We start from the raw sequence: 17,510 nt of genomic DNA, 5'->3' as shown, positions 1-17,510 counted from the left end.
TCTGGGTGCCAAACCGGTGAAGATCTTCTCATTTACCTGCTGGAACAGCTGCCACTTGTGGGATACCGAGCTCTGCATGCTCAGAGTGACCACCAAACCATTCTCCACCCCTGCCAGATGAGCTGCAGAGGCTGAGATGTTATTCTCCAGCAATACAGAGCCATAGCTGCATAGCCTCTTTGCACAGGTGCAGGGATCCCACGTCTCCTTACTGGTTGAGGTGGTGCATGGTCACTGGGTTGTACATCAGAACTAGGAAATGTATCCCCTGCAGAGAAGGGACAAATGCTGTCAGCGCAAGTCTGAGTGCTTGCAGCTCCAGCAGATTGATGTGGTAAAAATCTTCCTCCTGGGACACATGGCCGCTGATTTGGAGACAGCTCCAATGAGCTCCCCAACCCTTCAGTGAGGCATCCATGACTACCTGTGCCTCCGGCCATAGCACCCAGAAAGTTTCTCCTGCCAACAGGTTCGTCCTGTCGTTCCACCAGATCAGGTCACTGACTACAGACCTCGACACCTGGAGGACATCCGACATCTCCCAGAAATACTGCAATCACTGGCTTCTGAGAAGCCACTGCAGGGAACTCAGAGGTTTCGCCTGCAGTAACAGGAAAATACAGGATGCCATGAGCCCCAGCAGGCGCAGGAAAGCAGATGCTGGGAGACTGCTGGAAGAGACTGACCATCTCTGCCACGTTGGTGACTCTTTCCTCAGGGAGGAAAATCCTTCCCTTCCCGGGTGTCCAAGACTGCGCCAATGAACTGTAGCCGCTGTGCTGGTGAAATCTGTGATTTCTGTAAGTTAGAGAGAGAAACTAAAGTCGTGCAGCAGTGAAAAATTGCCCTTGTGGTGCCTCAAAACTTTTTCCGGCCACAGTGCCTGGATCAGCCAATCGTCCAGGTAAAGGAACACAAAGACACTGGCTCTCCTGCGATAGGCCGCTACTAGTGCCATCAACTTGGTAAAGACCCTGGCTGCAAAGGTCTTGTCAAAGAGGACCACTTTGTACTGATGAGGTGTGTCCCTGATGACGAACCTCAGGAACGGCTTGTGCTGCCTGTGGATAGGCAAGTGAAAATAGGTGTCCTGAGGGTCCAACGACGCCAGTTTGTCTTGGAACTATAGATCCTGGAGAATTTCCCTCAACGTCACCATCCTGAATGTATCTTTCCTCAGGAACTTGTTTAAGTCCCTGAGGTCCAGAATAGGACAGAGTGCTCCCCCCTTCTTGGGTACAAGGAAGCATTGAGAATAACAGCTGAAGTCTTTTTCTTCGGCTGGCACCTCCTCCTGGAGCTCGCGTTCTGGTTGTCGGAAGGATGGTGGAGGTCTGTCCGGTGGCCATTTCACAAACGGTAGGCAATAGCCCAACTTATCTAACTGAAGAACTCAGGTGTCAGACGTTATCTCCTTCCACTTACCCAAGAACCCAGAGACTCTCCATCCAATCAGAAAAGTATGGGGTGATACCTCAGAGGTTTTTGAGGCGCGTTTGCCATTGGCACTGCAGCAGGAGTAGTCTGCCCCAAACCTCTTCTGCCTCTACCTGGCTATGAGAATCTTCGCTGTTCCGGCTTGGCCTGAGGAAGTTGTATCGTCCTCCTTGGAAAGGTGGAGTACCGCCTGTAGCCCGGCCCTCTCGATCCAAAGGCAAAATTCCACCTCAGTGATTTAACAGTCAGCTTACAGTCTTAGTTTTTCAAGAGACTGATCTGCTTTGGGGCCAAATAAATGCTTTCCGTTGGAGGCCATATCTAGCAGCTTGAACTGTACGTTTGGGGACAACTAAGTCCCTCAGGTAGGATGACCTGCGCAGAACCGTTGATATGCCCATTGCGTGGCCCACAAAATATGTGGCATCTAATCCAACTTGGAGGGCCTGACAGGCCATCTCCCTACCATCACCTATGATCTCCAAGAAAGCATTCCTGACCTCCCCCTGCTGGGAAATGGTAGGATGCCTCCGAGATGGTGTTCCATAGGACATGGAAGAACTTTAAAAAGGCAGAAGAGGCATTAAAGGGTTTAAGCGGCATGCTCCCCGAAGCAAACACTTTCTTCGACTCTCTTTAAGTGGGGAGGTTCGATGCAGATGTCGAGGGCCTAGACATAACCTTTGCGGCCTGCACCACAAGTCCTTTGGGGTTTGGGTGGGCCATCAAGAACGGAAGAGCGCTTCTTGCCAGCTTACTTCGTCAGTTCTACGTCGACCGCAGGCGTCGGACACAGGCGTTGCCACAAGGTCATGAAAGGGTCCGCTTTGACTGCATCGAACGGTAAAGACTGTATAGCCTGCATCCTCTGGTCGAGCAAGTCAGTAAGATCTTTTAGTAATTCTGCTTCGACAGACTGCACAGCCCTAGAGCCATGACAACCTTCTCGACCGCCTCGTGGTATTGAGCATTTGGGTGTGCGTATAGGTTTGATTGTTTGAACACAAGGTTCAGGGACGTGGCCAGTCTACTTGCATCGTGGAGGACCTCTGCTTGTTCCAGTAACAGTGCCCGGTCCGGCATGAAATCACTCAAAGGATCAAAGGTTGCACACCCCCCTTAATTTCCAACTCGAAAGGTATTAGGTCAACGTCCGAAGAAAAGATCGAACGCATTGAATCTAAGAAAATGGATATCGAATCCGGTATGAAGGTTCGATCTTGCAGGGTTTCTGCCGGTGGAGTGGCTTCTCGGCTTGAGGGGGCTGCCTGATCCTAACCCTGGGGGTAACAAACCCCAGGGTTAGGATCAGGTAGCGGCTGCCTTCCCCATGCCACATGGGCGGAAATCCTAAGCTGGGATTCAGTGATGACTCTGCAGGTTTCATCACATACCCTTGCCCTAAGGACCTGACCGTTCCAGGTTCTTTCTCTTGACCTGACCCAGTAGACTCCCCCATATCAAAATGTAGGTTTTGTATTCACCAATACCAAACAGTCTCTTGGGATTCAAGTCCTTCTTTTTCCCCAGAATTGACAGGGGAATAGGAAACAGACGTTTTACTAGCATTCCTTTGCAGCTTTTTTAAAGTTTGGGAAGTCTGTCCTGGAATGAGAGAAGCATCTATTCTTGTAGCCTCCCCCTGAATTCCAATAGTAACTGGGGTTCGATGATAGATCTCTTCATCCCCATGTACACAAGTCACCTTGATCGGCCAGCCATTTCTCCGACCTTTAAGAGGTATTGAATTAGGTCTTGTAGCCGTCTGTTTACTTGCGGAATCAATCAAGGCATTAACTGGAACCCCATTGACTATTGCAGAATCATGAGTTTTAAAGGACTTACTACCAAGAAACAAATTATTAGTATCCTCCACTTTAACTTCCTCTATATCCTCTTCTTCCCAATCTTGTCTCATCATATAACCAATCTCCATTGGTTCTTCTCTTTTGTTAGAGGAACAATGTCGGGCTAAATGTTCCAACTGACCACAAGAAAAGAATAGTACTGCCATAGACCGTTGACCTCGCACTTCTTTGGATTCTTCCTTAAATAAACCAGATTTTCTCTCTCCGCTAGAAGCGCCTCTCATTAACAATTTAGGGAATTCCTAGATTTCTAATTTCAGTTACTGATTTAGGGAGATCTGAAGACCTTTTTCGATCTCTTTTTTGACTCTTCCAAGCTTTGGAGATTTCTCACGTGTCGATTGGCTTCGAAGAAATTTTGGGCTGTATAAACGACCAGAGATAAATTAGTTTTATTCACTTTCAATATAGCTTTTTGTAAATAAGGGGTCACTGAGTTCATAAACTGTTCTATGGTCAACATTTCCAAAACAACTACAATGATTTCTGCTCTATCAAAGTACTTTGTACCCAAACAAATAATTCTACTGGAGTTTCATCAGGAATTAATCTGATATTTCTGTTTACAGAAATTTTCAGTTCACCTTTTCTAGTAGCCCTACCTTAATCTCATCAAATGGGGTTATCCCTTCCGGATTTAATAAATGATAGGATTTCTGAATTTCTCCCTTCAATAAGGTTGCTAAATAACATGTCTTCAGCTCTGTTCCCCAATGTAACTGGGGTATAGTCCATATTCCTATGCTTTTCTTCTTGTCCGTTCGGAATGGAGAACTTTACTCAGTAGGCTATTTCACCGCAGCCTTCTTAAACTCCGAACCCAGGGCTTGGATGGTGGGAAGCCACAAAACACCCACTAATTATGAAACAAGGGGACCACAGATGAAAAATCCAAGAAATGTATCCGGACTCTGGGACAGTTATCATGGCGCTGAATGTGGACATTTTAGCCAAGGAACAGTATGTTTGGGTGCTAAATTTAGATAGCGCTAAACTTCAACCCACTTTCCAGTGTCAGGGGACCCAAAGGAGCAACAAACAGGAAACCTGACAGAATGAACCGAAGGAAAGAAGCACCATAGCCAACAGAAAAGGCAAAAGACACACAGTGGACCCAGACCAATGTTCCAGAGTAGCTAGGGAAAGAGCAAGAGAATACCCATGACATCTCGAAATGGGGCTGAGGCAGGGCAGCAGCCATCAGACATACAGGCCAGGAAGACTCCTTACCTTCAGGCACTTGGCCTAGAAATGTTAAAAGGTAAACAGCACTTTAGAGGGCAAGAAAGACATCCCTCGGAGAAACAGGCAAAAGTATTCCTGCCAAGGTGGCCATATGGGCTACTGAAGTTAGCACTACAGAAAGATGGTTGCAGTGGTGGGGGGGGGGCGGACTTCAGTAGACAAGGCGTCAAAACAAAAGACAAAAAAAATACAAGGAAGCCAGCAAAACATGTAGCAGACACCAAAGGTTAGGCAGCGAGAAGAGAACACCAAAAATGCAATCCTGTACCAACACTAACCTTAAACATTTGTGTACTCTGTTCATAGGATAGGACCTGACTTAATAGGATTCGTTTTAAAGCATTTGTATTGCCTTATCACATTATTCAGCCTATGATTTATTGTCTAACAAACATTCACCACCCCCCCCCCCCATTTAAGGCTTTTACAGCAGTGCTATTGGAACTGTGTGAATTCGAAAGTGTGGTGCGTGCCCCATTTTGGACACCAAACTGTGATTGTATGTGTGTATAGATTGTTTTACTTACTTTTTATTATCTTTGAATTAATGCATATGTGTTGGAAAATTTAATATCTTTGTACTTACTTAGAGGAAAAGATTGCTTGACAAGCACATTACAACAAAGCCCCGATGATCTTATTATAAGACTTACTGCCGACCATATTCAAGTGAAGGTTTGGTTAAGCATTTGTATGCAACCTTCACAGGCCCACCACGGTTGGCTTCACAGAACCCTACACCAGTAGTGGTTCTGAAAAAGCTCCCAACAGAATCAGTGATGAGGTGAGCAAAAACAGTCTCAACTACATTTTTGTTAAAGAAATACACACCTGAGCGTGCGAACTTCAGAAACTGTACTCATCATTCCTGTATCGAGAAGGCATGGAAGAAGAATAGCAACCGTTCTCTGGCCAGACACTCCTTTTGAAGAGTCACACATTTTCACACAAATCTGAGAACAAAATTGAAGTTACTATTTGCAACCAATTTTAACAACTCAGTACTGTCGGTTATTTATGGAAGGCATGATGATTGTAGACAGTTTAACTGAAAGCACAAGCTTAAATAAATTGCATTGCAAGTATCGACATTATAAATATGCTCAAAGCAGCACTAGGATAAAAGATGCTATCTACAGCTTTCAGTAGCTGGGAGAAGGGTGATTATCATTAAAACCATCCAAAAACAGTGTTTATTAATGTGCTCTATTTGCAATAAAATTTGTGAAATAGATTTCAATTAAAAACATGCAAATTTAGATATAGCAAGATTTTACCTTGCTCAATGTTTTTAGTGCCAATTCTGCTGCTTTTCTCACTGATTCCTGGTGAAAAAGAAAGTTGTAAGAAATGAGCCACAGAGATTAAAATAAATCACCAATCTTGACTCGACAACAATCCTTCGAAAGGTTTGACATATTACATCATCTTTCGATAGCACAGATGGAAAAGAGTAAGTCACACTTACCTGTATAGTAAGGACTGTATATATTAGTCCTTGAGTTCTCTTTTGTTAGGTAGGTTTTTACGCAGCCCCCTGGTGAGGGGTGCAAAGAAACCTATCCTGAGTGGAAGAACAGGGTGTCCAACAAGTTACACCAAACACTCTGTCTCAGTCTTTCCTCTTAAAAGAGGATGGACTGGTACCCAAGTACAGTTATCCCCATACACAATAAAATACACCATACAGTTTAATGTAAAAAAGAAGATTACTTACAATCTATGTTTAGAATGGGTCATAGAATAGAGAGGCACAGTCTCTTCAGACAGTCAACATCTATGATTCCAAACATGATATATCATCCACCATAAATAGAGCACACAGGGACCTATCACCTCAGTTGCTCCTGTTCCCCACACCCCCATGCTCAGAATCAATGGGAATGTCTCAATAGGGGTAATTTAAAGTGATGTGAACAACCTTCCTGTCCTATTTGTTCATGTTCATTTTAATTTGGAGTTCCAACAAGTAGGGAAACTACAAGGGTGATGAGGAATCTGCAAGTGGATAATCAATATAAAGAACATGACATGGTTTAAGCTACTTATCTGTAACTATTGTTCTCCAGCGTGGGTCTGGCATGGATTCACATGCTCCTTAATATTCCCCATAGTCAGGTTGGGAATCCTGGCTAAAAGAAAAAAGTTTCACTTTCACTTAAAAACTGTATTCCTCCTCTAAACCAATCACTGTCCTCTGGGTCATACTGCCCCATCCAATAGTCCTCTCCTTAAGACCCTCCTATGGCAGCCATGTTCAGATTTGGTAAGCACGTAAAGTGGCAGTATGTCCAAGAAGAGCCGCAGAAGGGTCGGAGGGAGGGTTTGCATGTGAATCAATGCCAGACCCATGCTGGAGAACAATAGTTACAGGTAAGTAACTTAAACCTTCACCAGCATGGGGTCTGGCATGGGTTCACATGCTCATGAATAACGAATACACAGCAGTACAACATTACACAACCACAGGAGGTGGCAAGGCTCAACAGAACCAATAATCCTTACCTCTGTAACAGACTCACCTCAAGCAAACCGGTTGCGAAGTACTGCCTGGCTGACTCTGGACTCCTACATGGAATCCCTGTTGCCGCAGTAGAACTTAAGGAAGGTGTGCATGGACCTTCACGTAGCAGCCCTGCAGATGTCCAGCAGGGGCACACCAGACAGATATGCCATTATCGCAGCAATCATTCTGGTGGAATGGGCTCTCAGACTTGGGGCAGCATTCGGTTTGCCAAACCATGAACGTGCATGATGCAGCCAGAGGGCCACCTTGAAATGGAAGCCTTGGACAAGGCCTTCCCATGGTGTACAGGCCCAAAGTTCACAAGCAGTTGTGAAGTCTTCCAAAAACTCTTTGTGCGTGTCACGTACAACTTCAGGACAAAAGCGACGTCCAGCCAGTGCAAGGCCATTTCGCCAGCAACAAAGGTTTTGGGAAAAAAACAGGTAACACCAAAGGCTTGTTGAGATGGAATTCCGACAAAACCTTCAGCATGAAAGGGGTGCGTACGAAGCACCACCCTCGATTTGTGGAAAGTCAGTTACGGTTGCTTGCAGGATAGGGTCTGGACCTCACCTACCCTTCTGGCAGAGGTGATGGCCATCAGGAAAGCAGTCTTCCACAAGAGAAACTTGAGTGGTGTCTGATGCATATGCTTGAAGGGGGCCCCCACCATGAGCGTCATCTGAACCAGGTTGAGTTCCCACGCCAGGGCAGAGGCCTTCAACCAGCAGGATCGATTGGAAAAGTACATTGAGAAACTCCTTGAGGAGTCGGTGGGACCAAAGTGAAGATCTTCCTGGGGCCTGGCTTAGCGGGAGATAGCCACCAGATGTACCTTGATGGAGGCGTGTGCTGGTCCTGCCTTAGCCAAGGATAGCAAGTATGGAAGAGGATCAGTGGGGACGTGACCCTCAGAGCGGTAATCTTCTGTGACCGACACCACGTAATAAAATGCTTTCACTTGTGACCGTAGCACTTCAAGGTCGACGACTCCCTGGATTTGGCAAGGACCTCCCTGCAGTCCAATGGCAACTCATGCTCTTCAAACTCTAGGGCTGCAGGAGCATGACTGATTGCACGCATCCTTCTCTGGTGAGAAACTCTGGAACCACAGCCAGCTAGACCGGAGCCGTCGCTGACAGGCTTAGAAGGTCTGATGACCAAATCTGCCTCGGCCACGCCAGGGCAACGAGTATCATCTTGCATTGACACTGTTGGAGTGCGTTGATGACTCATAGCAGGGGAGGGAACAGAGGAAATGTGTACAGAAACAGCCATTCCCACGGGAAGGAGAAAGCGTCCCCCAGGCTCCTCGGCTCATGGAATCTTCTGGCAAACTTCTGGCATTTGGAGTTCGCCGCTGTCACAAACAGATCAATCTGGGGTCTGCCCCATTTGATGAATAGGCGGTCCACCTGATCCTGACAAAGCTCCCACTCACGGCAGGAGCGCAGTTCCCTGCTGAGTGAGTCTGCAATGGTGTTCTTGACTCCCACCAGGTGGAGAGGGATGAGGAACATCCCCCCTATCCGATGGCCCAGCGCCACAAGTCCTGCGCATCCTTGGAGAGCGCCGGGGATCGATTGTCCCCCTGCTTCCTGATTTAAAACATTGTCGTGGTGTTGTGCATGGAGATCCTCACCACCTTGTCTATCAGAGATGGTAGGAACGACTTGAGGGCCAAGAACACTGCCCGTAGCTCCAGGATGTTGATATGAAGATCCTTCTCCTCCGGCAGCCAGAGGCCTCTGGCGTGCAGACGTCAGATGTGCGCTACCCAACCTTCCAGGGAGGCATCCGTGGTGACCGTCTCCTGGTATGGGGGTGGAGGGGTGAGTTTTGAGGTTTGAAATCCTGTGCCTTGGGCTATGTTGGAGCAGACGCCGCACCATTTTAGCGCCCGATGGAACTTTTCCTTGAGAGAGATCTTGTCCATGAAGGTTCCGGACACTTGTATCCAGTGGGCATCCAGGAATTCCTGTAGGGGGGTCGCATCTGCAACCTGCAGAGACGGACAAGGTAGATGCAGGATGACATCATGCCCAGAACCGACTTGACGGCCCGCACCGTTGCCATCTTCGCTGATGATGGCCATAGCACCTTTCCTTGAATGGATGCTAGCCTCTTCTCTGAGGATGAAGCCAGGCAAGACACCGTATTGAGTCTGGCGCCTATGAACAGCGTGTTCTGCGATGGAGTGAAGCAGGACTTCAGATAGTTGACAGAGAATCCTAGATCCGTCAATAGATGGACGGTTGTCTCGGTGTCCGTAGGCCAGCACCTGCGAGCACATACTAGCCAGACGTCCAGATACGGGTATATGTGCATGTCCTGTAGATGCATATGGGCTGCCACTAGTGCCAGGCACTTCGTGAACACTCAGGGGGGCGATTTCAAGCCGAAAGGTAGGGCCTTGAATGGTAGTGCTGTCTCTGCACCACGAAACATAGAAACTTCCAATGTTTCTTGTGCATGGGACGTGGAAATAGGCATCCTCCAGGTCGAACGACGTCAAAAAGTCAATTTTTTCAAGTTGGCCGAGCATGTGTTGCAAGGTGACCATCCTGAACTTTTGGTACTTTAGTTATTTGTTCAGACATTGTACGTCTAAAATGGGCCTCCAGCCCCCCCCCCGTCCCCCCCCTCCGTCTCCGTCTCCTTTCTGACTAGAAAGTATTTGGAATAGACTCCGGAGCCCCGGAGCTGCTGAGGAACCAGCTCAATCGCCCATTTTTGCAGCATGGCTCGTACCTCTTCCAGAAGCGGAGGGATGTGCTGCTCCTGACAGGGAACCGGAGGGATCCGTGGACACTTGCGTTGGAACTCCAGGGTGTGTCCCTGGGCAAGAGCGACCAGCACCCATCTGTCGGTGGTGCTCTTTCTCCACTCGCTGATGAACCTCGTCAGCTGGACTCCCACCGGGGGTGCACGAGTGGGGGTCCGATGTCCCCTTTGGTTCAGGCTTGCTTCGATGCCAGCGTCCTATTATTTATTTATTTGCATTTGTATAGCACACTTGCAGCCCAAGGGCATCGAGGCACTGTTACACGAAGATGTTGGACTTAGGATTCGGAGGATATACAGAAAGTATACAGTTGACCAAAGGACTCTTGGTTACACAGATGCAGGTAAGGATACACAAGATGCATGACATGAGTTATACAGACCTATACTGACGTATGGTGCATTTCACACAAACAGCTTAGTCTTGATGGCTTTGCGGAAGGCTTGGTGGGACTCAATCATTCTTTTGTGAGGTGGGAGTGTGTTCCAGTGCGTAGCTGCCTGGGTGGGAAAGCTGGAGCCACCGGCGCGCACCTTGCGCATTTTAGGCATGACAATTGTGTTGGAGTAGCACATTCTTAAAGGTCTTGTGGCAGTGTGCTTGGTGATTCTTTGGGTCAGGTAGGGAGGAGCAAGTTCATGGAGGCATTTGTGGGTAAGGGCGAGTGTTTTAAAGACAATTCTTTCTTTGACAGTGAGCCGGTGTGCCTGTCTTTTGATTTCGGAGATGTGTTCTCTCCTTGCGGTGCCTGTAACTGCCCTCAGTGCATTATTTTGGACTAGCTGGAGTTTGGCAATGTTTTTATTGGAGGTCCCAGCGAGGAGGGCATTGCAGTAGTCCAGCCTAGATCTGATTATTGCCCTGGCGATGGTGAGGCAGTTCTGGCACGATGGGAAGGGCCTGGCTGCGTTGAGGACTTTAGAGTAGTATGCTGAGGATACGGCGATGGCATTGACCTGTCTATCCATGGACAGATCGGAGTCAAGGTAGATGTCCTGCCCTGACGGCGAAGCTGTCCTCCACTACCGTAGGTCTGGGAATGGCCTCTTTAGGCTTCTTGCGTAGAGGATCTGGAAGGCGGTCGGTACGACGTGGAGAACCTGCTTGACTTTCCCGCGGGGGAGTGAAAAGACGATGAGCGGTGCTGCTGGCGAGTGTCCAGGGAACGGGCCATCTCTGTATCCATCTTGTTGGCCTGGATGGACTCAACGACGGCCTTCCCAAATAGATTCTCTCCATTGAAGGGCATGTCCAGTACATTCGCTTGGACCACCTGACAGAAATTAGTGGCTTTCATCCAACCTTCATTGACAAAGGTAGACACTGTTCCCCATTTGCCAGAACCCTGTGTCGGCAACGTCCAATGCCACAATGATGGTGTGATCCGACGCCACTTCCCCTTCCTGGAAGAGAGCAATGGCCTCCATCTTCTTATTGTCAAGGAAGAACTCCAGGATCGTCCCAGCTTGTACCACAATTCCCTGTCGTATCTGGCCAGGATCGCCAGTGCGTTCGCCGCCTTGATAGTGGACGCTGCGGTGTAAATCACCACTATTCAGGAATCTCAAACTTAGGTGTTTTTTCTCCAGTTTTTAAAACTTAATTCTGAACGTAGTGCCGTTCTGTGGCTTGCCTCCTAGTAATGCACTCATCCAGCAAACCTTTCTACCACTATCTAAGTCCCTGTAGTCTTGTCTAATTGTCAACTTGTCTCGTCTCTCTCTCATCTGCTTGCACCCTGCCCTGTGCTTTTCCCTGGTGTTCTCCCCTACCCCTTACCACTCCCTTCCTCATCTCTCCTCTCCCTACCTACTCTCTGGTGCTCTTAGTCTCTCCTATCTTTTCTAACTGCTTCTTTATCAACGACTACCCAGCTCTCCTCACTAAATCTGGTAGGAATACGTTTAAAAAGGACAACCTGGTCTCCAACCCAGGCCCCCCCCAATCGCTGACACCTATACCAGTGCCTCCTCCAGGCAAATTTCATCGACATCCTCTTTGTCGTTCCCTCGCCAGACCTATAGACTCTACATATGGTCTCTGCACTCTCTCCTTTCTCTTCTTCGCCCATTAATGGTGGCCCCCCTGGCCGCCTTCCACTCCTCCAAGGTCATCATTAATGTTTACTCGAATGGTACCGTCTTGGTCCAAGGCCCTCAAGCCAACCTTCTCCTCTTTGATAGACGCTTCCCGCGCCTCATCAATTTCCTTTCTTCTCCTGCTGTCTCCTCTCTCCCCTCAACGGCTTTCTCGCTTCCCCCTGCCGTCTCCTCCTTGGCTACCTTGCCCTCTCCTCCTTCCTCTTCTGCCTCCCCTTGGGCTGCTTCTATGCCTTTACAGGGCGTACCTGATTTGTACCCATGCCGGAAGTCTTTCAAGGACGGCAAGCTTCTCCATATTGCCACTCTGAACTCTCGCTCAGCTGTCAAACACTCCTCTGACATCTGCCACCTCCTGGAGAAACTCGACCTCGATGTCCTCAGTCTCACCGAGACATGGTTCACACCAGCTCTGTCACAAGCTTTGACACTATCCTCTCTGATGGCTTCAAGATCATCTCCGCACCCAGATCCAACCGTTCCGGAGGGAGTGTAGCCCTGATCTTCCCTGAGTGGATTCCTGCCTCTGTCATTCCTACGCAGGCCTACTCCTCTTTTGAATGCCTTATCTGAAGTCTCTCTCTCTCTCTCTCTCCTGGCCATTCCCTTACTGTGGCTACCATCTATCGGCCACCTGGTCAGATTTCATCCTTCCTCCCTGAATGGGCGGACCTCTCCTCTTCCCTCCTGGTCTCAACCACTCAACTCCTACTTAGAGATTTCAACATCCACCTGGATGCATCTTGTCCTTCCACTGGACACTTTCGTGATATATCTCTCTCTCTCTCTCTCTATCTCTCTCTCTATATATATATATTCTTCCCTCTGGCCGACTCACTCTACAGGGCACACTCTGCATGTTCTGATCTCTTCAGACCTTCCCCTTTTGATCCCTCTCATCACTCCTCTCTCCTGGAGTGACCACTTTCTCCTTTCCTCCCATCTCATCCTCTCTACCACTTAGGCCAAGCCAACTCCAGCACTGCCACCTACCTTCTCGGCACATGAAGCAGGCGCCAGTTGAGGCTTTCGACTGCCACTTTCTCCCCCCCCAACCCCCCTTGACTGACTCACACCCTGACACAGCCCTTTCCATGCTCGATTCTACTGTATCTGATACTCTCGATGTTCTTGCCCCCGTCATGAGGATCCGCTTGAAGCCCAAAGCCAAGTACAACTCTTGGTACGACTCTGACCTAGTCACCCTTAAACGCAGTTGCAGGGTGGCTGAGAGGAAATGGCGTGCTTCCGGTACATCCTCTGACAAACTGGCCTGCCGCCTTCTCCAAAGGCAATACTGGCTCTCTGTCCACACCCAGAAGAGAGCCCTCATCCTAGCCTGCATCTCCGCAGCATCTAACAACTCAGCCAAACTCTTTCAAATCTGCAAGGAGCTGGCCAATCCTGCTGCAGTCTCGACCTCTCCTGTCCCCTCCCAGGTCCTCTGCACGGCCCTGGCTTCTCATTTCATCTCTAAAACTCAGAACATCATGTCCTCTCCCTCTTCGTCTCCCCCTGCTCCCTCCATTCCCTGCTCTTCCATTGGCACTTCTTCACCCACCTCTCCTTCTCTGCCTTTCCCCTGTTCTCTACAGACAAGTTTCTAGACAAGTCTGATCTATGAAAGTCTCGTCCAAACAGGTTCACCCCTGTTCCTCCAAAACCATCAAGGACCACATTGACACCTTGGCTCCTTCTCTGGCTGATTTCTGCAACCACTCCTTCACCACTGGAGTCTTACCCTCCCCCTGAAGCACTCCCTTGTGCACCCTCTTCTTAAGAAACCCTCTGCAGATCCTTCCTGCTCGGCTAACTTGTCCAATCTCCATCACTCCTTTCTTGGGCAAACTCCTGGAAAAGCTGGCCATCTTCCAGCTCAATCTTCACTCTGAATCTGTTGGTTGTCTCCATGACCATCAGTCTGGCTTCAAAGCTGCCAGAAGCATGGAAACTGCTCTCCCGAACATCTGTGAAGACCTGCTCTCCAACCTCAATTTCAACACCACCTGTGTCCTCATCTTACTTGATCTCTCTTCTGCCTCTGACACAGTCAACCATGCCATCCTGCTCAACAGTCTCTGTGATAACCTGGGTATCACTGATCAGGCCCTGGTTGGCTGTCCTCCTTCCTCTCCGATCGACCCTCCCAGGTCCAACTTGGGTCCTTCCTCTCCTCTATCTCTATCTGCGGTGTTCCCCAGGGGTCTAACCTCTCTCCCTGGCTGTTCAACCAATACCTGGCATTTATTGCCCACCGCATTGCGGCTCTCTGCCCCAACTTTCAGTGCAATGCAGATGACACTTAGCTAATTTTCAGGCTCCCTTCACACCTCTTTGACATCTCTCAACTCTCTCTGTCTGCCATCCAGGAATGGTGTGCAGCCAATGATCTCTGCCTTATTGCCAGTAAGACCGAGATTCTCCTCATCTGCACAACTGCTCCCTCCTCTCCTGTCACTCTCTGGCCGGCCTCTCTTGGCCCTCTTCCTGCTCCCAACTGTGAGGCTAAAAACCTTGGGTCATCTTCGACTCCACACTTTCCTTCTCCCCTCACAAATCTGATGCCTCTAAGAAGTCACACTACCAGCTGCACCTCCTCAGAGGTATTCTTCCTTTCCTCTCCTTCGCCCAGAAGCTCACTGTCTCCAGAGCTCTGGTTCTCTCTAGGCTGGCATACTGCAACAGCCTCTTTCTAAATCCGCCTGCCTCTATCCTCTGCAACTCATCCAAAACAGGACTGCAAGACTTGTCCTTGGCCTCACGCCGAGGATCGTATCTCTCCAGGACTGAAATCTCTGCACTGGCTCCCAGTGGCAGCGAGGATTAAGTTCAAAACCCTCTGCATTGTCCACAAGGCCTTCTGGGGGCTGGGGCCTCAATACCTTCAAGACTCTCTTCCTAAATATCTTTCTTCTCGAGCTCTTCGCTCATCTGCCTCCGCCCCCACCACCATCCACTGTGGAGTCCCACAGAGGTCCTGCACAGCGCCCACTCTATACAACCTGTTTACGAAGCCCCTTTTCGACAAACATCACGCCCTGGGTATCGCATACACCAACTATTCTGACAATACCCAAGGACTACTTCCACTCTCTGGAGTATACCACAAAGACGCTGAAGCACTCAACACAATCTACTCCACCATCCAGGCCTGGTTGGCAGCCAACGGTCTCTGCCTCAATGGGGATAAGACCGAAATCCTCATATTAGGTCAAAAAGCCACTCTAGCCAAACTCAACAAATTATACGGCAACTTCACCATCGATAAAACCATCATCCCCATGTCTACCTCTGTGAAGACCTTAGGAGTTCACATAGACTCTACCTTATCCATGACAATGCAGGTCAGCGCCATTTCCTAAGCCTCAGCTTACACCACCAAACTCATAAATACAATAAAGCCATACCTCTCCAAGCCCAACTGTATCTATAGCCAGAGCAACCATCGGTGCCAAATTGGACTACTGTAACGCCCTACTAGCAGGCACGTCTGTGAAGAACATTAACCAACTCCAAATCACGCAGAACAATGCCCTAAGAGAAGCACTCTGCATCGCAAAAAGAGACCGCATCACCCATGCCAGACAGGAAGCGCACTGCCTCCCAGTTAAAGAACGCATCACATTCAAAATCCTCACTCTCACTCACAAATGCCTCTCCCGCACAGCACCTTCATACTTATCCGAGGCTATAACCAAATCCACCTCCACACGACCAGTCAGGGCTCGCTACGCCAACAAACTACACACACCCCACATAAACAAAGCTAGAGCTGGAGGGTTAGGCTTCCCCCACATAGCATCCAAGCTATGGAACTCCTTACCTGCTGACATCAGAGCTGAAAACTCCCTCCTCTCTTTCTGGAAAAAACTAAAAACTACCGTCTTCACCTAATACCAATCTTTCTTCCCATCTCCGGCTCTGTATTGTAAAAAACGCATACGTCAACGCAACTGCAAATAAGTAAAATGTACTGTAAATAAGAAAAAGTGAACTGTAACTAAGAAAAATATTCTGTAACCAGCGCCACGATGCCTCCGAGCTGCTGTGCGCTCAACAAATGCGAATAAGGATCCAGTTACTTACCTGTAACTGTTGTTCTAAAGCATGGGTCTGGCATGGATTCACATGCTCATGAATATTCCCCGTCGTCAGGCTGGGAATCCTCGGTAAAGAAAAAATCAGTATCACTTTTGTTTCTGATCTGTCTTTCTTAGTAGTAACCAATCACTGATCTCTGGGTCATACTGCCCCCAGCCAATGACTGCCCTCTCCCTAAGCCCCGCCTCTGGCAGCCATCCTTAGACTTTTACCGCACGCTCAAATGTTGGGAGTCCTCGTGCTTTAACTCTCGAGTTTTTGCTGCATTTTCGCGCTTTTTCAGGAGATTTTCTATTTTTTTCGGTTTAATCGAGCCTCAAGCTCCACCGTTTCTACTTCCGATAACGGGGATCCGTTTCGGAATTCTTCTACGCCCCTCAAGGGTGAAGTTTTCATCGAGTTTACACTTCTTGGAGGATTCGGGAAGATCTGCGGCCTACCTCAACGGACATGGCCCAGGACAAGGGAAGCTCGACGCCCGGATCCAAGCTGTTCAGGTGCTCCCCTGGATGCGGATTACAAAACGTTTTCAAGGAGGACGAGCATTCGCGATGTCTCTACTGCCTTCATGAGGACAAGACGCATGTGGAGAAGGACTGTGCGTTCTGCAAGAACCTTTCGGAACGGACCAAACAAGATCGTCGTTCCCGCCTCGCCGCCTGGCTGGAGAGGGGCACAGCAGGTGAGAAGGCGAAGAAAAAGTCTGAGCGGGCTTCTAAGTCCTGTGAGGGCGCCCCGGCGACAGGGGGCCCAACAGAAGGCCAAGCACCGCGAGTCCGCGGGCACCGGGAGAGCCGAAAGGTCGGGCTCTTCGGCTGCCAGGCAGGGCGCGACTTCCCCGGCACGTTCAACCACGAGCCAGCGCTCTGGTTCGGGGAAGAGGAAGTCCGAGAACCCGGGTAAGCTGCTGGAGCGGCCCCGGTTGATCTCGAAGGGGGAGCGAGGCGCTGACCCTCCCCCAAAGGCGAAGGCCCAGGACGCACCTAAGGTGGTGAGGGCCTTGATCTGGCCGGCAAAGGCCTCTATCGAAGTGGTCGCTGCGACCATGGCGAAGCCGGCTGAGACTACACCAGTGGAAACGGCCTCTGGGCCCAGAGTATCCCTGCGGTGGGAATCCTCTTTCCAGCCCATCGTTATGGAGTTTTTTCACTCCATAAGGTTGATCTTTGACAAAGAAGGGGACCAGGTCCAGTTTGGCATGGAGCCAATGAGAGGGGTAAGTCGGGGAACCGATTACTTAACGGATCAGGCCAATTTATTGGCCTCTAAAGGCTGCTATTGCCAGCTGTGCTTTTGCTAACTACTCTCACATTCTGTGGAGGACAATGGTAAGCAGGTGGCCTATCAGACTCTGGAGGCGGGTCTCAACACTGTGGACTGGAAAAGCTGGGCCATGGGAAATTCCACAGTACTGAGAAGGATAGGGAACCTCCAATGTCCAGGTTTCTTGCCCAATGTGCAAGCCAAGC

General features: G+C 49.2%; 1 protein-coding gene across 2 annotated transcripts in view; it reads right to left on the bottom strand.

Annotated features, from left to right (window-relative positions):
- The window catches only part of ECPAS (Ecm29 proteasome adaptor and scaffold), a 3,148,361-nt gene that overhangs the window by 844,489 nt on the left and 2,286,362 nt on the right, over positions 1-17,510 (bottom strand). For both annotated transcript variants that reach the window (XM_069630810.1, XM_069630809.1), the window contains exons 33-34: positions 5,828-5,875; positions 5,382-5,503 (exon numbers count right to left, since the gene is read on the bottom strand). In XM_069630810.1, the coding sequence (XP_069486911.1) occupies positions 5,382-5,503; positions 5,828-5,875 (170 nt within the window). The remainder of the gene's footprint in view (positions 1-5,381; positions 5,504-5,827; positions 5,876-17,510) is intronic.

The sequence above is a fragment of the Ambystoma mexicanum genome, chromosome 6q (assembly GCF_040938575.1).
Source record: "Ambystoma mexicanum isolate Mex_15411 chromosome 6q, UKY_AmexF1_1, whole genome shotgun sequence".
NCBI lineage: Eukaryota > Metazoa > Chordata > Amphibia > Caudata > Ambystomatidae > Ambystoma > Ambystoma mexicanum.
Note: the sequence above shows the minus strand (reverse complement) of the source record. Positions and strands in the feature narration are given on the sequence as shown.